Source organism: Osmerus eperlanus, chromosome 7 (assembly GCF_963692335.1).
Source record: "Osmerus eperlanus chromosome 7, fOsmEpe2.1, whole genome shotgun sequence".
Taxonomy (NCBI): domain Eukaryota; kingdom Metazoa; phylum Chordata; class Actinopteri; order Osmeriformes; family Osmeridae; genus Osmerus; species Osmerus eperlanus.
Genome location: NC_085024.1, coordinates 2,792,206 through 2,819,936, shown reverse-complemented (window position 1 = coordinate 2,819,936; position 27,731 = coordinate 2,792,206). Strand labels below are relative to the sequence as shown.

The following is a 27,731-nucleotide window of genomic DNA, read 5'->3' as shown; positions in this document are numbered from 1 at the left end:
CCCCTGGGGTCAGTCCTGGGGTCAGTGGGGCAGCTCCTGCAGCAGCTGGGAGGCCAGCTGGGTGATGTGTCTCCAGGCCTCCTGGATGTGGCACGACTCGGTGGTGCGGGCGCACACGGCGAAGCGCAGCACGAAGCGGCCAGACAGGCGACACGGCACCAGGTGGATCCTCCTGGCGTGGGTGATCTGCTTCAGAAGCTGCTCGTTCAGCTCGTTGGAGCCCTGAGAGGAACACACAGAACGAGCTCTGAGAGGAACACACAGAACGTTGGAGCCCTGAGAGGAACACACAGAACGAGCTCTGAGAGGAACACACAGAACGTTGGAGCTCTGAGAGGAACACACAGAACGTTGGAGCCCTGAGAGGAACACACAGAACGTTGGAGCTCTGAGAGGAACACACAGAACGTTGGAGCTCTGAGAGGAACACACAGAACGTTGGAGCCCTGAGAGGAACACACAGAACGTTGGAGCCCTGAGAGGAACACACAGAACGTTGGAGCCCTGAGAGGAACACACAGAACGTTGGAGCTCTGAGAGGAACACACAGAACGTTGGAGCCCTGAGAGGAACACACAGAACGAGCTCTGAGAGGAACACACAGAACGAGCTCAGAGAGGAACACACAGAACGAGCTCTGAGAGGAACACACAGAACGTTGGAGCTCTGAGAGGAACACACAGAACGTTGGAGCTCTGAGAGGAACACACAGAACGAGCTCTGAGAGGAACACACAGAACGAGCTCTGAGAGGAACACACAGAACGAGCTCTGAGAGGAACACACAGAACGTTGGAGCTCAGAGAGGAACACACAGAACGAGCTCTGAGAGGAACACACAGAACGTTGGAGCCCTGAGAGGAACACACAGAACGTCTTTATCTCCTTCCAGTCCAGACCTCCTTTTAGTCTAGTCCTACAGAAGAGTCCTACCATTCTAGTCCTACAAGTCTGGCTCTACAGTAGAGTACTTCAGTAGTCCTACGAGTCTAATCCTACAGTAGAATCCTACAGTAGAGTACTTCCATTCTAGCACGACAGTAGAGTCCTACAAGTCTAGTCTTATAGCAAAGTCCTACAGTAGAGTCCTACCAGTCAACAGTATAATTCTACAGTAGAGTCCTACTGCTCACAGTAAAGGTTCAGGGATCCATTCAAAGTTCCTGATCCAGAGATGGGGAAGGGAAGAGTGCATCTTTCGGGTCAGGGGTGAGAGGGTCAGAAACGCTATTCCTGTTGCCAGGGTTACCTTGAGTCTGAAGCAGACCAGACCCAGCACCACGTCAGCGCTGATCTCAAACCTCCGGTCGGCACGAACCAGGCCCTCGAACTCCCTGGCCAGGCACACTTGCTGCCCAGAGAGGAAACACAACAAGGTGAAGGGCAGCGACAAGGAGCAGTGTGGTGGTGGTGATGATCTGATGGAGCAGTGTGGTGGTGATGATCTGATGGAGCAGTGTGGTGGTGACGATCTGATGGATCAGTGTGGTGGTGGTGATGATCTGATGGAGCAGTGTGGTGGTGATGATCTGATGGAGCAGTGTGGTGGTGATGATCTGATGGAGCAGTGTGGTGGTGATGATCTGATGGAGCAGTGTGGTGGTGGTGATGATCTGATGGAGCAGTGTGGTGGTGATGATCTGATGGAGCAGTGTGGTGGTGGTGATGATCTGATGGAGCAGTGTGGTGGTGATGATCTGATGGAGCAGTGTGGTGGTGATGATCTGATGGAGCAGTGTGGTGGTGGTGATCTGATGGAGCAGTGTGGTGGTGGTGGTGATCTGATGGAGCAGTGTGGTGGTGGTGATCTGATGGAGCAGTGTGGTGGTGATGATCTGATGGAGCAGTGTGGTGGTGGTGATGATCTGATGGAGCAGTGTGGTGGTGATGATCTGATGGAGCAGTGTGGTGGTGATGATCTGATGGAGCAGTGTGGTGGTGATGATCTGATGGAGCAGTGTGGTGGTGGTGATGATCTGATGGAGCAGTGTGGTGGTGGTGATGATCTGATGGGTGATGTTCAGTGTGGGGGAGAAGGGGAAGGGGGGAAGGGGGAGTGGGGGATAGCTCAGTGATACAGCATCTGACTGTAGATAAAGAGCTTGCAGGTTCAAATCCCCCCTGTATGCCCTTCAGATAAACACTTCTGCTAAATGAATATATTATTATTATTGGGTGTGCTTTGCCTTCGGCAAGGGCACAACCTTTGTTCTCTCACATATATATTTATTGATTTATTATTTATTTTCGCCCCCCTAAGGATCAGTCAATATTTGGACTACATACACAACGGCGGTGTCAAAAGGTTCGTCTTGTTAGCGATTGCGTTGGTTGTATTTTTATTTACGTTCAGTTGCATGGTTTAAGTAGAAATTGCGTTTTTGTGGTGAAAAGTGAAGCTAACGGTGGCTAATTTGCTAGCCACAGTCACTGACGTTACTAACGTCACTACGTCACTAACGTCACGAAAACACGCGTGACTACCTGTAGCAGAACATTCGTTTCGCATCTGTTAACTTGGGGGATAGCTAGGCTAACTATAGCTTTACTGCAAGGTAGCTGCAGAAACGCCAAGAGCAAAGAGGCCAGGGTGAACTATTTACTCATTTTACTTTGTGATGTCCTCAGCCTCCCTGGGAAAGTCTATTCAGGGGTGCTGGAGAGGAGGGTCCGTCGGATTGTCGAACCTTGGATTCAGGAGGAGCAATGTGGTTTTCGTCCTGGCCGTGGAACTGTGGACCAGCTCTATACCCTCGGCAGGGTTCTGGAGGGTGCATGGGAGTTCGCCCAACCAGTCTACACATGTTTTGTGGATTTGGAAAAGGCGTTCGACCGTGTCCCTCGGGGGCTCATGTGGGGGGTGCTCCGGGAGTACGGGGTACCGGACTCCCTGATCGGGGCTGTTCGGTCCCTGTACGACCGGTGCCAGAGTTTGGTCCGCATTGCCGGTAGTAAGTCGAACTTGTTCCCGGTGAGGGTTGGACTCCGCCAGGGCTGCCCTTTGTCACCGATTCTGTTCATAACTTATATGGACAGAATTTCTAGGCGCAGCCAGGGCGTTGAGGGGGTCCGGTTTGGGGACCTCAGGATCGGGTCGCTGCTTTTTGCGGATGATGTGGTCCTGTTGGCTTCATCGGGCCGTGACCTCCAGCTCTCACTGGAGCGGTTCGCAACCGAATGCGAAGCGACTGGGATGGGAATCAGCACCTCCAAATCTGAGGCCATGGTTATCGACCGGAAAAAGGTGGAGTGCAATCTCCGGGTCGGGGAGGAGATCTTGTCCCAAGCGGAGGAGTTCAAGTATCTCGGGGTCTTGTTCACGAGTGAGGGAAAGATGGAGCGCGAGATCGACAGGCGGATCGGTGCGGCGTCCGCAGTGATGCGGGCTCTGCATCGGTCCGTTGTGGTGAAGAAGGAGCTGAGTCGAAAGGCGAAGCTCTCTATTTACCAGTCGATCTACGTTCCTACCCTCACCTATGGTCACGAACTGTGGGTAGTGACCGAAAGAACGAGATCGCGAATACAAGCGGCCGAAATGAGTTTTCTCCGCAGGGTGTCCGGGCTCTCCCTTAGAGATAGGGTGAGAAGCTCGGTCATCCGGGAGGGGCTCAGAGTAGAACCACTGCTCCTCCGCGTCGAGAGGGGCCAGTTGAGGTGGCTCGGGCATCTGATAAGGATGCATCCTGGACGCCTCCCTGGTGAGGTGTTCTGGGCACGTCCCACTGGGAAGAGGCCCCGGGGAAGACCCAGGACACGCTGGAGGGACTATGTCTCTCGGCTGGCCTGGGAACGCCTCGGGGTCCCCCAGGAAGAGCTGGTGGAAGTGGCCGGGGAGAGGAAAGTCTGGGCCTCCCTGCTTAGGTTGCTGCCCCCGCGACCCGACCCCCGGACAAGCGGAAGATGATGGATGGATGGACTTTGTGATGTGAAACACAATTATGAAATGTAATGTACAATATTAGCTGATATTATTAAGGAAGTAGGCCCACATCTACTTTCGGAAACAGTAGTCTACTATTTCACTGAAGCATTAGCATGACATTAGCCTCTGTTGCCCGGGAAACACATACCACAGTGGTCTATGATGCATCTGTTTTCAATCGTTAAAATAAACATTCCTCACAAATACATTTTCTTTGTAGGATTTACTATGACATTACATTACAAGTAAACGATTTGTTGGTGAAATTATCATTACCTGTGGTTTCAAACCTGTGTTGCTCATTGCAACGCTGTAGCCTACGCGAGACACACGACAAAAACATCTAACTTACACAGCTGTTTAGGAAGTCAAACGGCGACAGAACATGTTCGGCACTCCCCTTACTTAAATCAAAAGTCTTTCAATAGGTGAAACTATCTGACTACTAACCTGAACTTCATTGCCACAGACTAAACTTTGTCAATCTGTTCATTAAAATAATTAATTTCAGCCTAAACCGTACAACGGAACGTTTAATCGAATTCAACCAACGCAATCGCTACCAAGACGAACACAGCAGTAGTCTAGTACTGTACTGTAGTAGTACAATTTACCGGGGCAGCTTCTCCACACAGGGCTATATCGCATTTTGCGTTGTTACTGACAATGATCGCTACCAGTGAGCTTTTTATGAATGAGCGATTTTCCACTAAATAAATGTCAATCTTATTTACGTTTTTGGGGGCATATTTTCAGTTAGCAGATGGTACTGTTTGAATCGCGATTCTATCTTCTGCCGGTAACGTTGTAGAATAATCTTCAAAGGGGGTTCTTTATTAATGAATGAATGCAATATGAGTAGGCTAAATGCCTGAAAATATCACGAGAAGGGAAAACTTAAAAGGACGTTTAAGTCATAGAGATTAGGTCCATTTTTACACCGGTCTGCCAAATGTATTCGTTTTGATTCAGCTATGAGGCTGCCTCTTGCAGGGGAAATGAGAAGACATCATATTTCATTTTACACTTCACTCGTATTTTCAGTTGTAAATGAGCAGCAAAAAACAATGCTTTTAAATCTATGTAATCTTTATAAATAATAAGTATGCATTTTTATATAAAATATACAGAAATATCAGTTGTAAAAATGTCATTGAAAAACGGACCCCTGTGCAACCGACGCAAGCAAGCACACCCTACAATTTCCCCAGAAATTTTACCCTCTCTAGTTAACTATTGTTATTATTATTATTTTTTTTATGTGTGGACTGTGGCCAATCAAGTTCCTGAGACGGCCACCAGAGGGCAGCATGGTTGCTTCATTCAGCTGGGTGACTGTTATCCTGTGTTCACCATCCAGAGTCCACTACAGTACACCATCACCTAATCCGTGTCTAAACAACAGTAGGTGCACTGCTAGAAAAAAATTGTATATCAAAGGGTAGTCGACCAGGGAGCTGAAGAGTTAAGAAGCGTAGCCATGAAATTGTTCTGTTGTCGAGTCTCTGCCCTTTAACCAGACAACTGTGGTCGTCATCATTAACCAGACCAGTGTGGTCCTCATCATTAACCAGACCACTGTGGTCCTCATCATTAACCAGACCAGACTGGGGGTCTGACCACATGCTGACCAGAGCCAGCAGACCACATCCTCATTCCCAGCCTCTGAGCTTTCATCATCAGCTCCATCATGGCAGGGGATCGTTATGACCTCACAGCTTTATTAGCCTGCTTGAGGCAACGCTATACTGCGTCCCCTATACTGTATCGACGATGTTGAAAGAACTAGTTTACCTTTACCTAACCAGGTGGAAATAAGTATGTATACAGCTCAGTGGGGAGTAAGGGGAGTGGGAGAGGAGGAAAAGGGGGTGGAGGAGGAGAGGTAGGTGGGGGGGCAGCAAAGAGATAGGAGGGAGGAGGGGGAGACAGGAGGGAGGAGGGGAGACAGGAGGGAGGAGGGGGAGACAGGAGGGAGGAGGGGGAGACAGGAGGGGGAGGAGGGGGAGACAGGAGGGAGGAGGGGAGACAGGAGGGAGGAGGGGGAGACAGGAGGGAGGAGGGGGAGACAGGAGGGGGAGACAGGAGGGGGAGGAGGGGGAGACAGGAGGGAGGAGGGGGAGACAGGAGGGAGGAGGGGAGACAGGAGGGAGGAGGGGGAGACAGGAGGGAGGAGGGGAGACAGGAGGGAGGAGGGGGAGACAGGAAGGAGGAGGGGGAGACAGGAGGGGGAGGAGGGGGAGACAGGAGGGAGGAGGGGGAGACAAGAGGGAGGAGGGGAGACAGGAGAGAGGAGGGGGAGACAGGAGGGAGGAGGGGGAGACAGGAGGGAGGAGGGGGAGGGAGGAGGGGGAGGAGGGGGAGACAGGAGGGAGGAGGGGAAACAGGAGGGAGGAGGGGGAGACAGGAGGGAGGAGGGGGAGACAGGAGGGAGGAGGGGAGACAGGTGGGAGGAGGGGAGACAGGAGAGAGGAGGGGGAGACAGGAGGGAGGAGGGGAGACAGGAGGGAGGAGGGGAGACAGGAGAGAGGAGGGGGAGACAGGAGGGAGGAGGGGAGACAGGTGGGAGGAGGGGAGACAGGAGAGAGGAGGGGGAGACAGGAGGGAGGAGGGGAGACAGGAGGGAGGAGGGGGAGACAGGAGGGAGGAGGGGAGACAGGAGGGAGGAGGGGGAGACAGGAGGGAGGAGGGGGAGACAGGAGGGGGAGACAGGAGGGGGAGACAGGAGGGAGGAGGGGGAGACAGGAGGGAGGAGGGGAGACAGGAGGGAGGAGGGGGAGAGAGGAGGGAGGAGGGGAGACAGGAGAGAGGAGGGGGAGACAGGAGGGAGGAGGGGAGACAGGTGGGAGGAGGGGAGACAGGAGAGAGGATGGGGAGACAGGAGGGAGGAGGGGAGACAGGAGGGAGGAGGGGGAGACAGGAAGGAGGAGGGGGAGACAGGAGGGGGAGGAGGGGGAGACAGGAGGGAGGAGGGGGAGACAAGAGGGAGGAGGGGAGACAGGAGAGAGGAGGGGGAGACAGGAGGGAGGAGGGGGAGACAGGAGGGAGGAGGGGGAGGGAGGAGGGGGAGGAGGGGGAGACAGGAGGGAGGAGGGGAAACAGGAGGGAGGAGGGGGAGACAGGAGGGAGGAGGGGGAGACAGGAGGGAGGAGGGGGAGACAGGAGGGGGAGGAGGGGGAGACAGGAGGGAGGAGGGGAAACAGGAGGGAGGAGGGGGAGACAGGAGGGAGGAGGGGGAGACAGGAGGGAGGAGGGGGAGACAGGAGGGGGAGGAGGGGGAGACAGGAGACAGGAGGGGGAGACAGGAGGGAGGAGGGGGAGACAGGAGGGAGGAGGGGAGACAGGAGGGAGGAGGGGGAGAGAGGAGGGAGGAGGGGGAGACAGGAGGGGGAGACAGGAGAGAGGAGGGGAGACAGGAGGGGGAGGAGGGGGAGATAGGAGGGAGGAGGGGGAGACAGGAGGGGGAGACAGGAGGGAGGAGGGGGAGGGAGGAGGGGGAGACAGGAGGGAGACAGGAGAGAGCAGCACCTTGCGAATGTGAGCCTGGAGGCCTGAGAGTCCGTACAGCCGGAACACAAACCACATCTTCAGGGAGCGGAACCTCCTACCCAGAGGGATCTGCCAGTGCTGCGGAGGAGGGGGGGGGGGGGGGGAATCAGAGGTCGCATAGACAGACAATTAGTATATTTACAAAGTATAGGTTCAAACGTACTTACACATAAAACTTGTCAATTAAGTAATGTGAATATATTAAATATATAACAACAAATATAAGGGAAATTCATGTTTTTTTTTGTCTCTTTTTGACCCCTTAAGATCCAGCAAATTCTGAATTTGGTTCTATAAAGATGCATCTTACCCTGTAGTCTGTCACAAGCCCTGCAAATGAAACATGGCAGAGGTTAGTACACCAGACCTCACACACAGCTCCTGCTACAAAGCTGGGACCAGGGAGAGGAGAGGATGAGAGGAGGGGATGAGAGGAGGGGATGAGGGGAGTGGATGAGAGGATGAGAGGAGGGGATGAGAGGAGAGGATGAGAGGAGAGGATGAGAGGAGAGGATGAGAGTAGGGGATGAGAGGAGAGGATGAGAGGAGGGGATGAGAGGAGAGGATGAGAGGAGAGGATGAGAGGAGAGGATGAGAGTAGGGGATGAGAGGAGAGGATGAGAGGATGAGGGGAGTGGATGAGAGGATGAGAGGAGGGGATGAGAGGAGAGGATGAGGGACTGGGAAGGAATTGTACTGCTGAGTTTATTTTACTTATTTGTTGTCTGTTATTATGGTACTGACCAGAGCAATGCATTTCATTTTGTGGACGGTAAAAAACATCTAAGGTGAGCATGAGGATGAGTGGGAGAGAGTGGGAATGTAAGGGTGAATGAGAGAGTGGGAGGGTGAGTGACAGGGTGAAAGTGAGGGTAATGTAGCTTTCTGCCTTCTCCATCTGTGACATGTCAGCAAACATGAATACTTGCTGCATCTCTGACACACCTGCAACGTTTTGTTCCAGGGACAACATTGCCTTGAGAAGAACAGGCCTTGTGTCTACGTGGGAGGGAATAACCTATAATCTCAGCTGTTCTGGCTGTCAGATAGTCCTGGTCTTCCTGAGAGGCTGTTCTGGCTGTCAGATAGTCCTGGTCTTCCTGAGAGGATGAGAGGCTGGGAGAGTCTTCACCAATAACAGAGTCGCTGTCAGGGGGCTGGGGGGAGGAGGGGTCCACATGATGGCCACAGGCTGACTCAGCGGTTAGGAGGTGGTGGAGATGATTGGCTGGGTTCTGGTGGCATTGGTTTTGAGATAAAGGTGATTGACTGGGTTCTGGGTGAGGCTGGTAATCAGATCAATGTGACTGGCTGCGTTCTGGCGACACCAGTGATCAGCTGAAGGTGATTGGCTGTGTTCTGATGGTAATCAGATGAAGGTGCTGTGCACACACCAAAGCCATGCTAACAGTGTTGAGTGTTCGTGGATGCAGGTTGACCTCCTGCTAGCAGCATCCGTTCTGGGACGTCTATCAGGGACCCTAACCCAGGGCCACATACATACCACACGTTGGGAATATACACACCAAATAACTCATCTAATCGAAACGTTAATTATGTAGACTTTTACTAGCATTGTCACAGGGGGATTCACAGCTGCCCACAGATCAGCAGCTCTAACCAATGAAACCTTTCAAAGATGACGAGGACAGCAGTGAAAACAGGGAATAGGAGTTGTTGTTCTAATAGCTCAAACCAACCTGACTCCTGGTTTTCATGTGTGAGATAAAGAGGATCCATCTTGAAGGCCCCGATGATGTCAGACCTCTTCTTCACCCTGCAGACAGACAGAGAGACAGACAGACAGGCAGACAGAGTGTGAGACAAGCAGAGAGACGATAGGCAGAAGGGAGAGACAGAGAGACAGACGGACAGACAGAGAGACAGACAGAGAGACAGACAGACCGGAAGACACGCAGACACACAGGAAGGCAGGCAGGCAAAGAGTAACCATAAACTAGAGAGGGTACAATTTCTGGGGAAATTGTAGGGTGTGCTTGCTTGCGTCGGTTGCACAGGGGTCCGTTTTTGAATGACATTTTTACAACTGATATTTCTGTATATTTTATATAAAAATGCATACTTATTATTTATAAAGATGACATAGATTTAAAATCATTTTTTTTTTGCTGCTCATTTACAACTGAAAATACGAGTGAAGTGTAGAATGAAATAGATGTCTTCTCATTTCCCCTGCAAGAGGCAGCCTCATCGTTGAAACAAAACGAATAAATTGGGCAGACCGGTGTAAAAATTGACCTAATCTCTATGACTTAAACGTCATTTGAAGTTTTTCCCTTCTCATGATATTTTCAGGCATTTAGCCTACTCATTGCATTCATTCATTAATAAAGAACCCCCTTTGAAGATTATTCTACGACGTTGCCCGGCAGTAGAAGATGGAATCGTGATTCAAACAGTACCATCTGCTAACGGAAAATATGCCCCCCAAAACGTAAATAAGCTTGACATTTATTTCGTGGAAAATCGCTCATTCATAAAAAGCTTACTGGTAGCGATCATTGTCAGTAACAACGCAAAATGCGATATAGCCCTGTGTGGAGAAGCTGCCCCGGTAAATTGTACTACTACGGCACAGTACTAGACTACTGCTGTGTTCGTCTTGGTAGCGATTGCGTTGGTTGAATTGGATTTAACGTTCCGTTGTACGGTTTAAGCTGAAATTAATTATTTTCATGAACAGATTGACAACGTTTAGGCTGTGGCAATGAAGTTCAGGTTAGTAGTTAGATAGACTTTTGATTTAAGTAAGGGGAGTGCCAAACATGTTCTGTCGCCGTTTGACTTCCTAAACAGCTGTGTAGTGTAGCGTTAGATGTTTTTGTAGTGTGTCTCACATAAGCTACAGCGTTGCAGTGAGCTACACTGGTTTGAAACCACAGGTAATGGTAATTTCACCAACAAATCGTTTACTAATGTCAGAATAAATCCTACAACGAAAATGTATATGTGAGGAATGTTTATTTTAACGATTGAAAACAGATAACGCTACATCATAGACCATTGTAGTATGTGTTGCCCGGGCAACACAGGCTAATGTCATGATGCTAATACTTCAGTGAAATAGTAGACTACTGTTTCCGAAAGTAGATGTACTTCCTTAATAATATCATCTTATACTGTACATTACACATGACAATTGTGTGTCATATCACAAAGTAAAACTAGAAACGGCTGTTCCTGCGAAACAGCAGTGAGAATGCTGAAAACCTGAATGGGGATAGCTGACCATGCTAAAAAAGCTGAAAATAGTGAAAATTTAGTAGAAAGTTATAAGCTGAAGCTTCAAAGCAACCGAAAGGTATTTTTGAAAGGGACTGGAGCAGCATTCCAACAATGATTTGAAAGGATTTACCATTACTTTTAAAGGGAGAATAATTTGCACAAAAACCTTAATATTTTAAAAAGTATAAAAGTGAGAAATGAGAAAATACCCGCAAGCTGAAATGAATTTCAAAAATGTGTGAGTCACACAAAAGAGGCAGTGTGGAAGCTGAACTGCATCATCTTAACAAAGCTAAGAGCTAAAATAGCCTACAATGTGGGAGAAGCTGAAAGCTGAACTGTTAAACAGAAGAAGTAGGCTAGCTAGTCGTAACAAGAATATTATCGTTTTAACAGATTAAATTATAGTTGGGATAGTATTAGCAGTAGCAGATGTAGCCTATGCGTTTACTCGGCTTTCTTAGTTGGATTCAATGTGTTGATGGAATGAAACATACAGCAGTAGGGCCGATACAGGAAGACACGGCGACACTTTGTTGCAGAAGGATGATGGTGCAAGTTTTGTCCGTGGAGCATACAACGATTAATAAAAAAGAATCATGTAGACGTGTTTATTGAGTAATCGCATAACTAATTACACATGTAAACGGAGTAATCGTATTATTGGCATAAACCGACAATTGCTAGTAATCGTGTTTCTCATGGTCAAGTAAACGTACCAATCACCTGTGTGAGAGACTGAGTGGTGCGTGTCTGTCGTTACGGTGATGGTGCAGCTATGATTGCTAATGCACTGAGGGCAGAGAATAAGAGAAATGTAGCTAGAATCCACACCTCAAACAAGATAACCTAGACGCAAAACTGTACGTCCAATCCAAAATATAAGGATATTTTCCGAGACCCAAGACTCTGCCGAAACCAGAGATATTCTTTATATATCTGTGCAGTCAGAAATACGACTCTACCTGCAGTTTCAAAAACGTGTTCCTTTTGCTTTCCTGGTGCTTGTTTGTTTGGTTGCCACGGTGATGGCGCAGCTGTGATAGCTAACGAGCTAGGCAGAGAGAAAAACGAACATTTACCTAGCATCCACACCTCAAACAAGTTGACCTAGACGCAAAACTATACGTCCAATCCAAAATATAAGGATATTTTCCGAGACCCAAGACTCTGCCGAAACCAGAGATGTCCTTTATATGTCTGTGCGGTCAGAAATACGACTCTATCGGCAGTTTCAAAATCTTGTTCGTTCTTGCTTTCTCTGACTGATTTTACTCACCTCTCCATTGAAGTTAGTGAGAGAATTTGAAAGGCTGCTCTCGCTTCAAGGCTCATAGCTGAAAATCTGTAAATGTGAGCTCTTTAGTAGTTACATTGGCTGAAAGAGGACAATTTTTCCTACATTTGAAGGTATAACTTGTTTCTGTAAGTTAAACTATATGAACGTTAGAGGAATTTGTTTGACAAATTAGTTGAATATCAGAAAAAGAGCAGCCAGCAGAGTGCTGCTCATTCATAAAAATCAAGAAGGAGCAAACATTTTAATGTATTTCAAACTGTCATAATTCAAAATTGGCTGAACATTTGAAAAAGCTGAATCATTTGGGAATAGCTGAATGTCTTGTGAACATTTTAAAGGTTGAATGGTGTCTCTAGCTGAAAGTAAGCTGAAGTAGTTACGTTTGAAAGAGGAGAAAGCTTTTTAATGATTTGAAAGGATTTACCATTACTTTTAATGGGAGAATAATTTGCACAAAAACCTTAATGTCTTAAAAAGTATAAAAGTGAGAAATACCAAAAGTCATAGCCATCATCTCCTGAAGGAGCTGAACGTTTTGATACAAAAGTTGTAGGAATCGGTTAAGGTATGCAGAACGAGTTAAAGGCCAAAAAACGGCGGAAGAACTGAGAAGTTGAAAAGCAATAGTGAGAATGCTTAACAGCATTCTCACAATGAATAAATAGTTATCACCCTGGCCTCTTTGCTTGTGGCGTTTCTGCAGCTGCCTTGCAGTAAAGCTATAGTTAGCCTAGCTATCCCCCAAGTTAACAGATGCGAAACGAATGTTCTGCCAAAGGTAGTCACGCGTGTTTTCGTGACTTTAGTGACGTAGTGACGTTAGTAACGTCAGTGACTGTGGCTAGCAAATTAGCCACCGTTAGCTTCACTTTTCGCCACAAAAACTTAACTTCAGCCTAAACCATGCAACGGAACGTTAATTCCAATAGGAGCAACTCAATCGCTACCAAGACGAAACTTTTGACACCTACTTTGTCTATGTAGGCCAAATATTGACTGAGTTTTAGGGGGGCAAAAATAATAATAATAATAATAATAATATATATGTGAGAGAACAAAGGTTGTGCCCTTGCCGAAGGCAAAGCACACCCAATAATATTCATAATTCTTACTAACTGACATACTAAAAATCAAAGCGATGAAACAACCATATCTGTACCACATTATAATACAGTATTTCAAAGGCCATCTTGATGAAGCACAATCAATCTGAATCGGGTCTTAACACGTCCTAGAATAGCAACGATAGCGCACCAATTCACATCCAATCAGATTCCCTGAGAATAATTCACATCCAATCAGATTCACTAAACAAAAACCAGGAAATGAGATGCTGAGTCATCTTCCCAGACAGAACCACACAGACTCTACATCAACCAACACTGCTGTGGAAAACATCTTCATGTATTCCTCTGACAACCAGACTATTGGCAACATATTGCAGGAGTTGAATATAAGTCAAAGAGTTTAAAAAATGATACTAATTGAATGCTGAAATTACTATAGCAACGCTCGCTCTTCTGGCCTACCTGCATGTGATAAGAAAAATGCTTTTGTATTGTCATGTCTGATGAACAATAAAGTTTTCAGAGTCCAACCCTGAACCAAATACTTCTCAAAGTATACTATTAAACCTGTTAATGATATACCCAGCATTAAGGGGGCAAATGATCTGTCAGTTCCACAGCTCTACATGAAACAAGTACAAATATGTCCAAGTTCCCTAAAGAGTTCATTGAGTCTCTACCTGAAATTCAAACTGTATCTTTGGTAGTGCCAGATGTTCACTCTAACAGTTGAGCACCAGCAATAACATAGACAGACAAACACTCGATCTTCTGTGTGAACAACACTGTTGAGGATAGGCCCTTCAAAACGACCTCAATATCTGGTTATGTTTGAGAATATTTCAGAAATAGATGATGAATGCAGACAGACTGTTTCAGACAATTGTTCATTTCTGGCCAGTCGTCGTCGTGGTAACGTCATCGGGGTCTATCTGCCAGTGTCCAGGTTGTTAAGGGGTGTTGACGGATGGGCAGATGGGCTTGTGGAACCATAGTCCTGTCCTAACTGTGACTATATGCTAATGTTTACACAGAAACAATAGACTCACTGTAAACACACAATAAAGACCAACCTCACATTTAACGCTGTTAAGCTCTAAATACTATTAGGTTCTCCGTAAGGAGATTGTCTCCAACAATCTCCAATGTAAGTGAGACATAGCTAGCAGTAGGTCTGGAAGCAGAACAAACATTCATGTTTCTGTGCAGTTACAGTTTTACAACTAACCTTTTAAACTGACTGGTGTTCGCCATCTCGTCTTTTGAGATGACAGCTAGTGCTAACTCTCCGATAGAGCCGATGAGTACCGTTTTCCAGAGGGGAAACTTATTGACAGTTTTATTGAGAGAGTGTTGAACGATATGTAGACCTTTCCAATATAAACCATTACAGTTTAGCAGTGGAAGTTGGCCTATTACACAAGTGAAGCGAGGTATGGGGGGAGAGTGGGTTTTCCAGGGGAAAGTCAAGTCACCAAGTCAGGTGGATGATGGACGGGAGATCTTACCACATCGTAGAGCAGTCGAAGTTCACCAGGAGCCATTTGTGTGGGTTGAAGTTAAAGGAATCCGCAAACTAAAAACAAACATACAAAACACACACACAACTTGATGTAAAAACAAGTTTCAGAACGTTTTGCATAATGAGATGTGATTATTTTGAGTCTTACACAACAATCTGGATCACAGGATGCAAACATTCTTAGCAACACCCACATTGAGTCTACAGGGGTTTGTATTTTATAATCCTTACAATATGTAGCCTGGTAGCTAGACTAGCCAGAAACTTGTTAAAATTACACCGCCACATCAGATAAGCAATAACCAACAATTCAGCAAGCTATGGCATCTTGCTAAAACAACTTGTCGACAACTCGCAAATATGCATAATAAATAGCACCAGCTATGTGTTGTAGAGTACTAGTAAGGTTGTCTTGTTTGACTTGTGTATTAACAACAGGGTTATTTACTTTAGTCTTTGAGGTGTGTTCTCCTTGTTAGATGCTAACCAACCAATAGAGGAAACAAATAACTCGTCATTATTGCTGGAGAGATATCAGGCTCACAGCACACATCTCCACCTGGGCAGGCGTTTCAATATTTGAAATGCTAAACTGAGCATTTAGCCGTGGTGACTCTCCGACAGGTTCCTCTCACGAGGCGTCTTATCTGTTTTGCTTGCTATCGCATTTCTAATATCCTCTCCCGACAGCGCTGCGACAGACGCAATCAAGAGCGAGGAGAGAAGACAATGTAGGCCAGCGCCGCGTGGCTGCCATGCTGACAGATGCAGGGGCCTGTCCATCACTCATCTCCTAGCAACCCGTCCCCCTGGAGGAAGAGAGCACGGCTGAGCTGTCAGTCTGACGGAGATCAAACCTCCCTTGTTCGATTCCTGTTGGAGAGTCCCTCTCGCTCCCTCTCTCTCCCCCTCTCCTTCTCTCTCTCCCTCTCTCTCCCCCTCTCCTTCTCTCTCTCCCTCTCTCTCCCCCTCTCCTTCTCTCTCTCCCTCTCTCTCCCCCTCTCATTCTCCTTCTCTCTCGCTCTCTCTCTCCCCCTCTCATTCTCCTTCTCTCTCCCCCTCTCCTTCTCTCTCTCCCCCTCTCCTTCTCCCTCTCTCCCCCTCTCCTTCTCTACCTCTTTCTCCGCCTCTCCTTCTCTCTCTACCTCTCTCTCACCCTCTCGTTCTCCCTCTCTCTCCCCCTCTCCTTCTTCTCTCTCTACCTCTCTCTCCCCCTCTCCTTCTCCCTCTCTCTCTCCCTCTCCTTTTCTCTCTCCCCCTCTCCCCTGTCCACCCCCACGCTCTCCATCTCTTGCTCTTCTTCTCCGTCCAGCACTCTTAGAACTTGTGTGTCCAATAACCTGGTATTTCTTTGATGGGGGGAGGGAGAGGTTTATAGCAGTGTCTTATCTAAAGGTTAGAGGCAGCCTCAGGAAATGACACAGTCCTTATCTGCTGTGTGTGGTTGCAGCTCAGCTCTGCTGGGGAGGTGCACACAGCCTGCTAACTGATTGATGCTTGTTAATTCTCCTCTGATTGTCATCCCTATGCTACTTCCCTCTTGACATTTATGCCACGTGGAAAGCGGATGGCGGTGGTCATGTGTTTTCTGGCGTTGGTGTGTGTGCGCAAGTGTGTGAGAGTGTGCAAGTGTTTGTGTATGCTATAGTATGTGTTTGTCTGTGTGCGTGGATGTGTGTGTGTGTGTGCACATGCGGGTGTGCCTGTGTGTTCTTGAGTGTGTCTTGTGTGCGTGCATGAGCGTGTTAGCCTTCCCACCTCAATGCCATCCAGCAGGGGTCTGAACTCTGGGCAGATGAAGGCGCTGCCGGCGTACGCAGCATCGATGTGCATCCAGACCTGCTCCTCGTTGCCTGTGTGAACACCGTACGTTACTGCACACGCAAGCACACGCAAGCACAAGCGCTGCTGCGCCGGTTAAAAACACTGCAAACCTTACTTACATATCGGCCCGAGTTCCATGACTCTGTCAAAGGCGCAGGAAGGAGTGGTACCGAGTGTGGCGCAGAACTGAAACACAGACAGAAACACTGCATCACATTTCAAACTGTTCATTTAACATCTGTTGAAGAAGCTTTTATCCACAGCAGAATACAACTAGTGGATGTAGAATGGAGCGCAGAAAATCAAGGATCAGAAGTGCGTAGTTCTTACAGTACTTCGGTGGTCATACTCAAGTTAGGGTCTGTGGTTGTCAGGCACAGTGCAAAGTAACCTCATCTCATCTCCAACAGGCAGGAAAAAACTAAAATATCTCTATTGTGACACAACTATGAGTTCTCACTGTGCAATAATATCTCAGTGGACCAGGTGTATCTGGGGGAAAAAAGCTCAAATCAAACTAACAAACAAATCAAATAAATTACGATATCCAGTGCACCTTAATTGTTGTGAGGCACACTTAGTCTGGTACAAACTGCTTAATTGTGAGGTACCACACTTAGTCTGGTACGAACTGCTGCTGCAGGTACGAATGCAGTTCTAAATGTCAGTTGTGAAACAGTTGGACAGGCTTGACCCTTGTTCAAGCCTGTGTCTGTCTGTGGTCACATCTCTGTTATCAGATCCAGTTCATTAGGTTGGTCGAAGAGAGCTGATAGGAAACAACATTAGCCTTTACAGAGCTGCAGGCCATGGAAACACCAGACCATGCTGGGAAACCATGTCCTTTACAGAGCTGCAGGCCATGGAAACACCAGACCATGCTGGGAAACCATGTCCTTTTCTACTGAAGACATAGAGAACAGCTGCTTTTATGTGTGTGTGTGTGTGTGTATGTATATGATGATATATATGCCAAAAATACCAGAATGGCCTACTACATCCAGTAGCATTTTGTAGTATTCATTTACATTTTACATTTACATTTAGTCATTTAGCAGACGCTCTTATCCAGAGCAACTTACAGTAAGTACAGGGACATTCCCCCGAGGCAAGTAGGGTGAAGTGTCTTTCCCAAGGACACAGCGTCAGTTGGCATGACCGGGAATCGAACTGGCAACCTTCGGATTACTAGCCCGATTCCCTCACCGCTCAGCCACCTGACTCCCATATTCAAGATGCTTTACTGGATATTCTGACCCACAATCCTTTGTGGGTCAGGTTTCTCTCTCCCAGGACTCACCTGATACTCCCGTTCACAAACCCAGGGGTTAAGAAAGGGATGAGTGTCCTTACAAAAAAGGGGATGAGTCCAGCTTTCTTGTCATCGTCCAGCAGCTTCCGGAAGGTCTCGCCCTGCACCGCGTAGCTGTCGTCCGTGGCAACCTTCTTCATCTGCACGCCACCAATCAGACCGGCTCGTTCCACAGACGAATGGGACTGCAGACAGGAGTAGGGTTAGAGTGAGATGCTAGTGTACAGACAGGAGTACAGACAGGAGTGGGGTTAGAGTGAGATGCTAGTGTACAGACTGGAGTACAGACAGGAGTAGGGTTAGAGTGAGATGCTAGTGTACAGACAGGAGTACAGACAGGAGTGGGGTTAGAGTGAGATGCTAGTGTACAGACAGGAGTGCAGACAGGAGTAGGGTTAGAGTGAGATGCTAGTGTACAGACAGGAGTGCAGACTGGAGTAGGATTAGAGTGAGATGCTAGTGTACAGACAGGAGTGCAGACTGGAGTAGGGTTAGAGTGAGATGCTAGTGTACAGACAGGAGTGCAGAGTGAGATGCTAGTGTACAGACTGGAGTAAGGAACTGAAATATTTTCCTTCACACCATGATAGAACCGAGTGTGTTGTCCTAAAGCTGATCTGTAGTTTTAGACTAGCAGCATTTCAAAGTGTGAAATCAACCCCAGGAGTGTTCATTTTAATCGCTAAGTGTTCAGATGGGTCCACCCTCATGAGATCCACCTGTATAAACACTCCTGGTGTTATGTAAATGAACTCTTTCAAATGTGCTTCTTCCAGTACAGCAGTGTGAGCCGGTTTCCCCAGCTCCTGGGAGTGCTACAGCAAGGGAAGTCCCAAGCAGACTGCATCCCTGAAAGGTTGTGGTGTACCTCAGGCAGAATCCTGCCCTGGCCTCTGACCAGCAGGGGCAGCCTGCGTCATCCTCACCCCCACAACCCCATCAGCCCGAGGCCGGGGCCAGGGCCAGGGCCAGCCAGGTGGAGGGAAGAAAACAAACATGTCCGACGCTGTGATACGTCTCAGACGACCCATGTGAACGTCAGTGAAAATGGAAAAAGGCAGGCGAAGACTTCCATGTTTAAGGTCAACTGCCTTCACTACAAGCCTACAGGAAGCCCGTCTCACCTGGTCCGAGGCGTAGGCCACCAGCTTGGACATGATGTCAGCCTCAGAGCGCTCGGGGTCGGTGGCCTGGACGAGTCGCACCGCACGGCAGCGAGCCGCCAGCAGAGCCATCAGAGTAGCCTCACTGGCCGTGCCCTGGAGGAGGAGGAGTGGAAGAGAGGAGAGGAGAGGGCAGGTGAAGAGAGGAGGGGGGAGGTGAAGAGAGGAGAGGGGAGGGGAGGTGAAGAGAGGAGAGGAGAGGAGAGGGGAGGTGAAGAGAGGAGAGGAGGTAAGGTGAAGAGAGGAGAGGAGGTAAGGTGAAGAGAGGAGAGGAGAGGGGAGGTGAAGAGAGGAGGTAAGGTGAAGAGAGGAGAGGGGAGGTGAAGAGAGGAGAGGGGAGGGGAGGTGAAGAGAGGAGAGGAGAGGAGAGGGGAGGTGAAGAGAGGAGGTAAGGTGAAGAGAGGAGAGGAGGTAAAGTGAAGAGAGGAGAGGAGGTAAGGTGAAGAGAGGAGAGGAGGGGAGGGGATGAGGAGGTGAAGAGAGGAGAGGAGATGAGAGGCGGTGAAGAGAGGAGAAGCGGAGGTGAGGAGAGGGGAGGAGGTGAGGTGAGGTGAGGAGAGGAGGTAAGGTGAGGTGAGGGGAGAGGGCAGTAGAGCGGAGAGGAGAGACAATAAAGAGGAGAGACAGTAGAGAGGAGAGACAGTAGAAAGGAGAGACAGTAGAGGGGAGACAGTAGAGGGGAGAGACAGTAGAGAGGAGAGAGTAGAGAGGAGAGACAGTAGAGAGGAGAGAGGAGAGACAGTAGAGGGGAGAGACAGTAGAGAGGAGAGAGTAGAGAGGAGAGACAGTAGGAAGGAGAGAGTAGAGAGGAGAGACAGTAGAGAGGAGAGACAGTAGAGGGGAGAGACAGTAGAGGGGAGAGACAGTAGAGAGGAGAGAGTAGAGAGGAGAGACAGTAGAGAGGAGAGACAGTAGAGAGGAGAGACAGTAGAGAGGAGAGACAGTAGAGGGGAGAGACAGTAGAGAGGAGAGCGTAGAGAGTAGAGACAGTAGAGAGGACAGGACAGTAGAGAGGAGAGGAGAGACAATAAAGAGGAGAGACAGTAGAGAGGAGAGACAGTAGAAAGGAGAGACAGTAGAGGGGAGACAGTAGAGGGGAGAGACAGTAGAGAGGAGAGAGTAGAGAGGAGAGACAGTAGAGAGGAGAGAGTAGAGAGGAGAGACAGTAGAGGGGAGAGACAGTAGAGAGGAGAGAGTAGAGAGGAGAGACAGTAGGACGGAGACAGTAGAGAGGAGAGACAGTAGAGAGGAGAGACAGTAGAGGGGAGAGACAGTAGAGGGGAGAGACAGTAGAGAGGAGAGAGTAGAGAGGAGAGACAGTAGAGAGGAGAGAGTAGAGAGTAGAGACAGTAGAGAGGACAGGACAGTAGAGAGTAGAGACAGTAGAGAGGACAGGACAGTAGAGAGGAGAGACAGTATAGGCAGACAGACAGGCAGGAGAAGACCGTATGATAATCGCAACATGAGTTGCTGTAATGCATTCAGCATTTCTATATTCTATTTAGGTTTTGCTCCTCAAACATACTCATTTCACTATCATGCAAACTACCCCTTCTGTCTCACGATGGTTTTCAAAGGACTGAGTCTATCCACTACACCCCCCCCCCCCCCCCCTCAGCCAAGCTGCTCTCAGCATCTCTTTCACTGGATCTGCCGTTGAATCACCAGCGAGAGATCAAACGATCAGGAGATGTGAGTCATGTTGCAGCCATAATCAGCAGAATGATGGGCCTCACAACAGATGTGGACAGTCACAGACTGAGCGTGACTCTGAGGGGCCAGGGGTCGTTATCCTGGATAGGTCAGAAAGATCAGCCAATCAATGCTGACTGCAGGAGGGGGATGATCCTCGTGAAGACACACCTGTGTTTCCTGGAGAACAGCAGAGGATCCCTGGAGAAGACTGACATCTGCCATACTTTTAGTACTGTATTAGTGTACCATAAGTCAAGTTGAATAAAAGCATCAGATAAATGTGTGAAATGTGAATAAAACGTCAACACGGAGGTTCCCTTGTGAAACCACAGTTCACCTGGAACATTAAAACACGCAGGCCACAAGGGAGTTCATCTAGCCAGAGGGAGGTCCAGACCAGGCCAACATACTGTCTCTCTGGGCTGAGAGACTGGCCTTCACACAAGGTGTCCAGACCAGGCCAACATGCTGTCTCTCTGGGCTGAGAGACTGGCCTTCACACAAGGTGTCCAGACCAGGCCAACATGCTGTCTCTCTGGGCTGAGAGACTGGCCTTCACACAAGGTGTGTTGATGGAACACATGACAATCTGCCATTGTACGTTTCTGATTTTCAATTAGCGCTGTTCTCCTGTCGCTACGTTGCTGCTGTGTGCAGCGCCTCCAGAGTGGGCGGGCAGCGGTCGGTCTAAGCACTCATTACGCTGGCTGTGTGAGAGGAGAGCCATTTGTTGCCATAGTGAGGAGCGTTTAAAAAGGGCCAGTGACAACAAAAGCACCCCTAGGACGAGGCCGCGATGTGACAGCCGAGCGTCTGACACGCCCCGCCACCCTCAGACACAGCTGGTCTGCTGCATCCACACATCCTGACCACGTGAAGCCCTCCTCTCCACAACCCCCCTCCACAACCCCCCCTCCATCCTCCTCTCCACAACCCCCCTCCACAACCCCCCCTCCATCCTCCTCTCCACAACCCCCCTCCACAACCCCCCCTCCATCCTCCTCTCCACAACCCCCCTCCACAACCCCCCCTCCATCCTCCTCTCCACAACCCCCCTCCACAACCCCCCCTCCATCCTCCTCTCCACAACCCCCCTCCACAACCCCCCTCCACAACCCCCCCTCCATCCTCCTCTCCACAACCCCCCTCCACAACCCCCCCTCCATCCTCCTCTCCATAACCCCCCCCCTCCTTCCCCCAACCACAGTCCTGCAACAGTCTGTCTGCTGACATACTAAAAGGCAATTTCCAATGTTTTTCTGCTCTTGTGGAGGAAACAAATCGTTGACAGACAAATTGCTGATGGATTTTAGACAGGATCAATCCTGCCACCCTAAACGTTCTCTGTGCTCTCCGAGGTGCCCTGAGCCACACAATCTAGCTGAAGGGCTCTGTTTCCATTTCCATCTGTGAGCACAGACAACAGGTGGAGTCCAAGGACGAGCAGCTGCCTGCAGGTTATTAAACAACATATTAAGGGATGTTTTTCCCGGGGGTGATACTGAACATTACTTAGCAGGATCGTAACGAGTTGGTAAATCAATACTGACATTTGAATGTGGAGAGGTCTAACGTGTTCTTCTGACCCCACCTGGATGACCCCCCTCCCTGTACCCCCCCTCCCTGTACCCCCCCTCCCTGTTCCCCCCCTCCCTGTACCCCGCCTCCCTGTTCCCCCCTCCCTGTTCCCCCCTCCCTGTTCCCCCCCTCCCTGTACCCCCCTCCCTGTACCCCCCTCCCTGTACCCCCCTCCCTGTTCCCCCCTCCTTGTACCCACCTGGATGACCCCCCCTCCCTGGCCCTGGGTTCCAGCAATGAAGTCTCCAGGGAGTTTCAGCATCTTCCCCAGCCAGTCCAGCATCACTGTCTCCAGCTCTGTACAGGCAGGACTGGCGGCCTGCACACACACACACACACACACACACACATATACACAATCATACATGCACACACACACACACACACACAGACAAAACATGTACACACAAACGCACACAAATGAGTGTGTGTCCATGTCTACCGTACATGTGCTGATATCAGGTGTGCTGAGGTCAGGTGTGCTGAGGTCAGGTGTGCTGAGGTCAGGTGTGCTGAGGGCAGGTGTGCTGAGAGCAGGTGTGCTGAGGGCAGGTGTGCTGAGGGCAGGTGTGCTGAGGGCAGGTGTGCTGAGGGCAGGTGTGCTGATATCAGGTGTGCTGAGGGCAGGTGTGCTGAGGTCAGGTGTGCTGAGGTCAGGTGTGCTGAGGGCAGGTGTGCTGAGAGCAGGTGTGCTGAGGGCAGGTGTGCTGAGGGCAGGTGTGCTGAGGGCAGGTGTGTTGAGGTCAGGTGTGCTGAGGGCAGGTGTGCTGAGGTCAGGTGTGTTGAGGTCAGGTGTGCTGAGAGCAGGTGTGCTGAGGGCAGGTGTGCTGAGAGCAGGTGTGCTGAGGGCAGGTGTGTTGAGGTCAGGTGTGCTGAGGGCAGGTGTGTTGAGGTCAGGTGTGCTGAGAGCAGGTGTGCTGAGGGCAGGTGTGTTGAGGTCAGGTGTGCTGAGGGCAGGTGTACTGAGAGCAGGTGTGCTGAGGTCAGGTGTGCTGAGGGCAGGTGTGCTGAGGGCAGGTGTGCTGAGGGCAGGTGTGCTGAGGGCAGGTGTGCTGAGGGCAGGTGTGTTGAGGTCAGGTGTGCTGAGGGCAGGTGTGCTGAGGGCAGGTGTGCTGAGGGCAGGTGTGCTGAGGGCAGCATGGAGGAGCCGTACCCAGGAGAAGCCGATGCAGCCGATGGCTCCACACAGCATGTCTGCCAGCATGGCCGGGTACGAGGAGGCGGCAGGGAAGTAGGCGTAGAAGTAGGGACTGTGCCAGTGGGTCACCTGCATGAACACACACACACACATGCACACCAGAGCATGGTTATAGCATAGTTATGGCATTGTTATGGCATGGTTATGGCATGGTTATAGCATGGTTATGGCATGGTTATGGCATGGTTATGGCATGGTAATGGCATGGTTATAGCATGGTTATGGCATGGTTATGGCATGGTTATGGCATGGTAATGGCATGGTTATGGCATGGTTATGGCATGGTTATGGCATGGTTATGGCATTGTTATGGCATGGTTATGGCATGGTTATGGCATGGTTATGGCATGGTTATGGCATGGTTATGGCATGGTTATAGCATGGTTATGGCATGGTTATGGCATGGTAATGGCATGGTTATAGCATGGTTATGGCATGGTTATGGCATGGTTATGGCATGGTAATGGCATGGTTATGGCATGGTTATGGCATGGTTATGGCATGGTTATGGCATGGTTATAGCATGGTTATGGCATGGGTGTGTGGCCTTGTTATGGCATGGTAATGGCATGGTTATAGCATGGTTGTGGCATGGTTATGGCATGGTTATGGCATGGTAATGGCATGGTTATGGCATGGTAATGGCATGGTTATGGCATGGTTATGGCATGGTTATGGCATGGTTATAGCATGGTTATGGCATGGTTATGGCATGGTTATGGCATGGTAATGGCATGGTTATGGCATGGTTATGGCATGGTTATAGCATGGTTATGGCATGGGTGTGTGGCCTTGTTATGGTGGTCATGTTTGCAAGGGCTGAGGGCTTGGTTCAAGGTTTAGTATAAGGGAGAATATTGAATCCTCCAAATCAGATCTGAGACACAACACATCTTGATGTTGTCATATTCTGACCATGTTTTAGCTCTAGTCGTGGACTTGGTATAATCCAATAACATGTATGTGTTCCACAGCTGCATGGCTGCTCAAATCTCATTATTTCTGCTTTCATGGCTGCCTGTCTCCCTGCCTGCCTGCCTGCCTGCCTGCCTGCCTGCCTGCCTGCCTCTCTGCCTGTCTGTCTGTCTGTCAGTCTGTCTGCCTGTCTGCCTGTATCCCTGCCTGCCTCTCTGCCTGTCTGTCTGTCTGTCAGTCTGTCTGCCTGTCTGCCTGTATCCCTGCCTGCCTGTCTGTCTGTCTGTCTGTCTGTCTGTCTGCATATTCTATCACACTGCCTGCCTGCCTGTCAGGGTATTCCCATGGTGAGTCATCCATTAGGCTAACGGGTCTCCTTCCACACCATAAAGCAGAGGTGTTGGAGGAAACTGCCTTGTTACAGAAACGGAACAAGTGTTTAATATGTCAGAGTTGAGGCGTGTGAAGACAGACCGTAAGAGTTCACCCTTCCTACTGGCCCACAGCCCATTAATGATTACAAGTCCTTGAACTTTGGGATGAGAACAGCAACATAGAAAGAGGTGAGGGACTTTGAACGAGTTTAGAGCGTCTGGAGACGCTTCCAGTTTGTTGCTAGTTTGTAGATACACCGTGGGACTTAAACACAAACACACACCCTCACACACACACCTCACAAACACACACACACACACACACCTCACACACACACCTCATAAACACACACACACCTCACAAACACACACACACCTCACACACACACACCTCACAAACACACACACCCTCACACACACACCTCACAAACACACACACACACCCTCACACACACACACACCTCACACACACCTCACAAACACACACACACCCTCACACACACCCACACACACACCACACAAACACACGGGAGACTACTGGATCATCTGGATGATCAAGGGAAATGGTAATCCAGTGTTTAAAAGGGACATGTGAATGACATTAACACTAACCCTAATTGTAACTCCGTTTTACTCTAGAACCAGGCTATGTTAGAGCCCCTTTCAGCTCTAGAGCTAAGTTATATCAAATCCCCTTGCTACCCCCCCCCCCCCCCCCCACACACACACACACACACACTTTGAAAACAAGACAAGCAGAAGATGTCCTGCTCACCCCCGGCATGACGACTCTCTCGATGTCCCTGATGAGGTCCTCGTAGGAGTCTGGCTCCTGGGGGGCCTCCTCGGGGATCAGAGGCCGCAGGTAGCCGGGCTCCACGTCGGGGTAAACCTGCCTCTTGTCCACGCTCTCCAGGTAGTCCGCCACATAGTCCACCATCTCCTTCCCTCGCCGGCGAAACTCCGCTGTGTCCATGTTACGACACTGGCTCACAGGGAGGGATGGGGTTTACACAAGGCTACTTCTCAAAAGCGTTCATTTAACATTGAGAGTGTTGTGTTGTTGAGTGCATGGGTCCACCCATTAAAATGGACCAATTTTAACACTCCTGCTTGTTAACCTAACAGCTGTCGTCACCAATGGTGATGTTTATGTGAGGGAGACATACTAGATGTATGTTTATTTCTTGTCAGGAGATTCCTAATGTAGCATCACAGAAGGGTTTTCTAAAACGTGGTCAACAACAAGTTTAATTTACAGTACAAAATGACTCAAAACATTACCCTTATTTTTTACCCAAAACTCGTAACTTTATTTTATAGGAATGCATGGCAACACTGATTAAATTACTGTCTAGGTTTGATTATTCATTAATCCTGCTATTTTGCCTCCTCCACAGACACACACACAAAACTGAGCATTTGTATCAAATCCATGACCGGTACTGCAGATAGCAGAACAGAAGAGCAACAAGTAGACTAGTCCTGCCTCCACAGTACCACAGTGCTGTGTCAGGCATCATGCGTACACAGCAGTACCACAGCCTTGGACCAGGTACAGCACCACACACACTGGAGTACACAGCAGTACCACAGCCTTGGACCAGGTACAGCACCACACACACTGGAGTACACAGCAGTACCACAGCCTTGGACCAGGTACAGCACCACACACACTGGAGTACACAGCAGTACCACAGCCTTGGACCAGGTACAGCACCACACACACTGGAGTACACAGCAGTACCACAGCCTTGGACCAGGTACAGTACCACACACACTGGAGTACACAGCAGTACCACAGCCTTGGACCAGGTACAGTACCACACACACTGGAGTACACAGCAGTACCACAGCCTTGGACCAGGTACAGCACCACACACACTGGAGTACACAGCAGTACCACAGCCTTGGACCAGGTACAGTACCACACACACTGGAGTACACAGCAGTACCACAGCCTTGGACCAGGTACAGTACCACACACACTGGAGTACACAGCAGTACCACAGCCTTGGACCAGGTACAGCACCACACACACTGGAGTACACAGCAGTACCACAGCCTTGGACCAGGTACAGCACCGCACACACTGGAGGCTAATGCACACAGGTGCCGTTCCCCATTCTACTGAGTAGAAACTGGCAATGCTAATCCAGCGTATCTGCTCTAATCCTGGTGTGAATTAAATGCTCACTCAGCTCAGTGTCACCGGCTTGTAGGTGTGTGTGTGTGTGTGTGTGTGTGTGTTTTACATATTATGGGACCCATGTTGAAATGAGAGCAGGTGGACCCAGGTCAAGCAGAAGTCCTGCTATACAGCTCTGTAGAGCTGATGTTTAGGGTTGTTGGGTTTGTTAGACGGCGCGTGCCCTGCAACCCCTCCTGCATGTTCCTCTGCCTCCTCCAGTCCAACTACCAAACAGGAGGCGCAAACCCATCATACGTTTTATCAAGTGCTCAAATGTACTCCAGAGGGTTTCTGTGTGGACATGCAGGCTGGCTGGAGGTGGTTCTATGCTGGGGTACTCCATAGAGAGAGCAGGGTGATCATCTGAAGCTGGAGACAACCATAGCCGGGTGCTTCAAGCACAAAACAACATCGAATGCATCAAGTTTATCTTCATTAACTAAAGTCGCTGGGAAAATGAAAGACAAACGCTCTATTGTTCAAAGTGTAGGAATAGAACGGCAGACGAGATATTAACTGAAAGAAAAACACAGTAATATTCCTGACTAAATGAAGAGTGAAGTAAAGTAAGTGATGTAAACAGCACACCAGACCACCTGCAGGAAACCCTCTCGCATCACCTGCCCACCTCCACCATCCCATCCTGCATGGATCTGCATGCATCAGCCCCCACAACACCCTGAGAACCTTATCTAAAACTGGATTAGAGCTGTGTGTGAGTGTGTGTGTGTATGTGTGAGGGTGTGTGTGTGCGTGTACTTACGATAGTAAGGGCTGAGCTCGTCTCTCTCCTTGCGTCTCCAGAGACGGTGTTGTGAGTCCTGGGGTGAGACGCTTCATTTATCTGCTCAGCCAACACAGCCCACGGCCGGCCCC

General features: G+C 49.4%; 1 protein-coding gene across 1 annotated transcript; it reads right to left on the bottom strand.

The window, feature by feature from the left end:
* Nucleotides 1-2: 2 nt before the first annotated feature.
* ddc (dopa decarboxylase) lies at nt 3-27,727 on the bottom strand. Its single transcript, XM_062466500.1, has 14 exons — nt 27,619-27,727; nt 25,440-25,649; nt 23,331-23,444; nt 22,377-22,496; nt 18,866-19,000; nt 17,783-17,926; nt 16,549-16,615; nt 16,364-16,458; nt 14,592-14,659; nt 9,171-9,247; nt 7,781-7,800; nt 7,450-7,548; nt 1,249-1,350; nt 3-222 (listed from the first exon to the last, which is right to left on the bottom strand). Exons 2-14 carry the CDS (start codon nt 25,638-25,640, stop codon nt 22-24), a joined length of 1,443 nt encoding a protein of 480 aa, XP_062322484.1. The 5' UTR covers nt 25,641-25,649; nt 27,619-27,727; the 3' UTR covers nt 3-21.
* Nucleotides 27,728-27,731: the final 4 nt, after the last annotated feature.

What these genes read in the sequence shown, in the direction of transcription:
- ddc (XM_062466500.1), bottom strand. Translation starts at nt 25,640, where the DNA reads ATGGACACAGCGGAGTTTCGCCGGCGAGGGAAGGAGATGGTGGACTAT. An exon ending in CATGGAACTCGGGCCGATAT is followed by an intron (nt 16,459 to 16,548) that starts GTAAGTAAGGTT and finishes GTGTTCACACAG; the next exon opens with GCAACGAGGAGCAGGTCTGG. An exon ending in TCCAGGCTCACATTCGCAAG is followed by an intron (nt 1,351 to 7,449) that starts GTGCTGCTCTCT and finishes CTCTCTGGGCAG; the next exon opens with CAAGTGTGCCTGGCCAGGGA.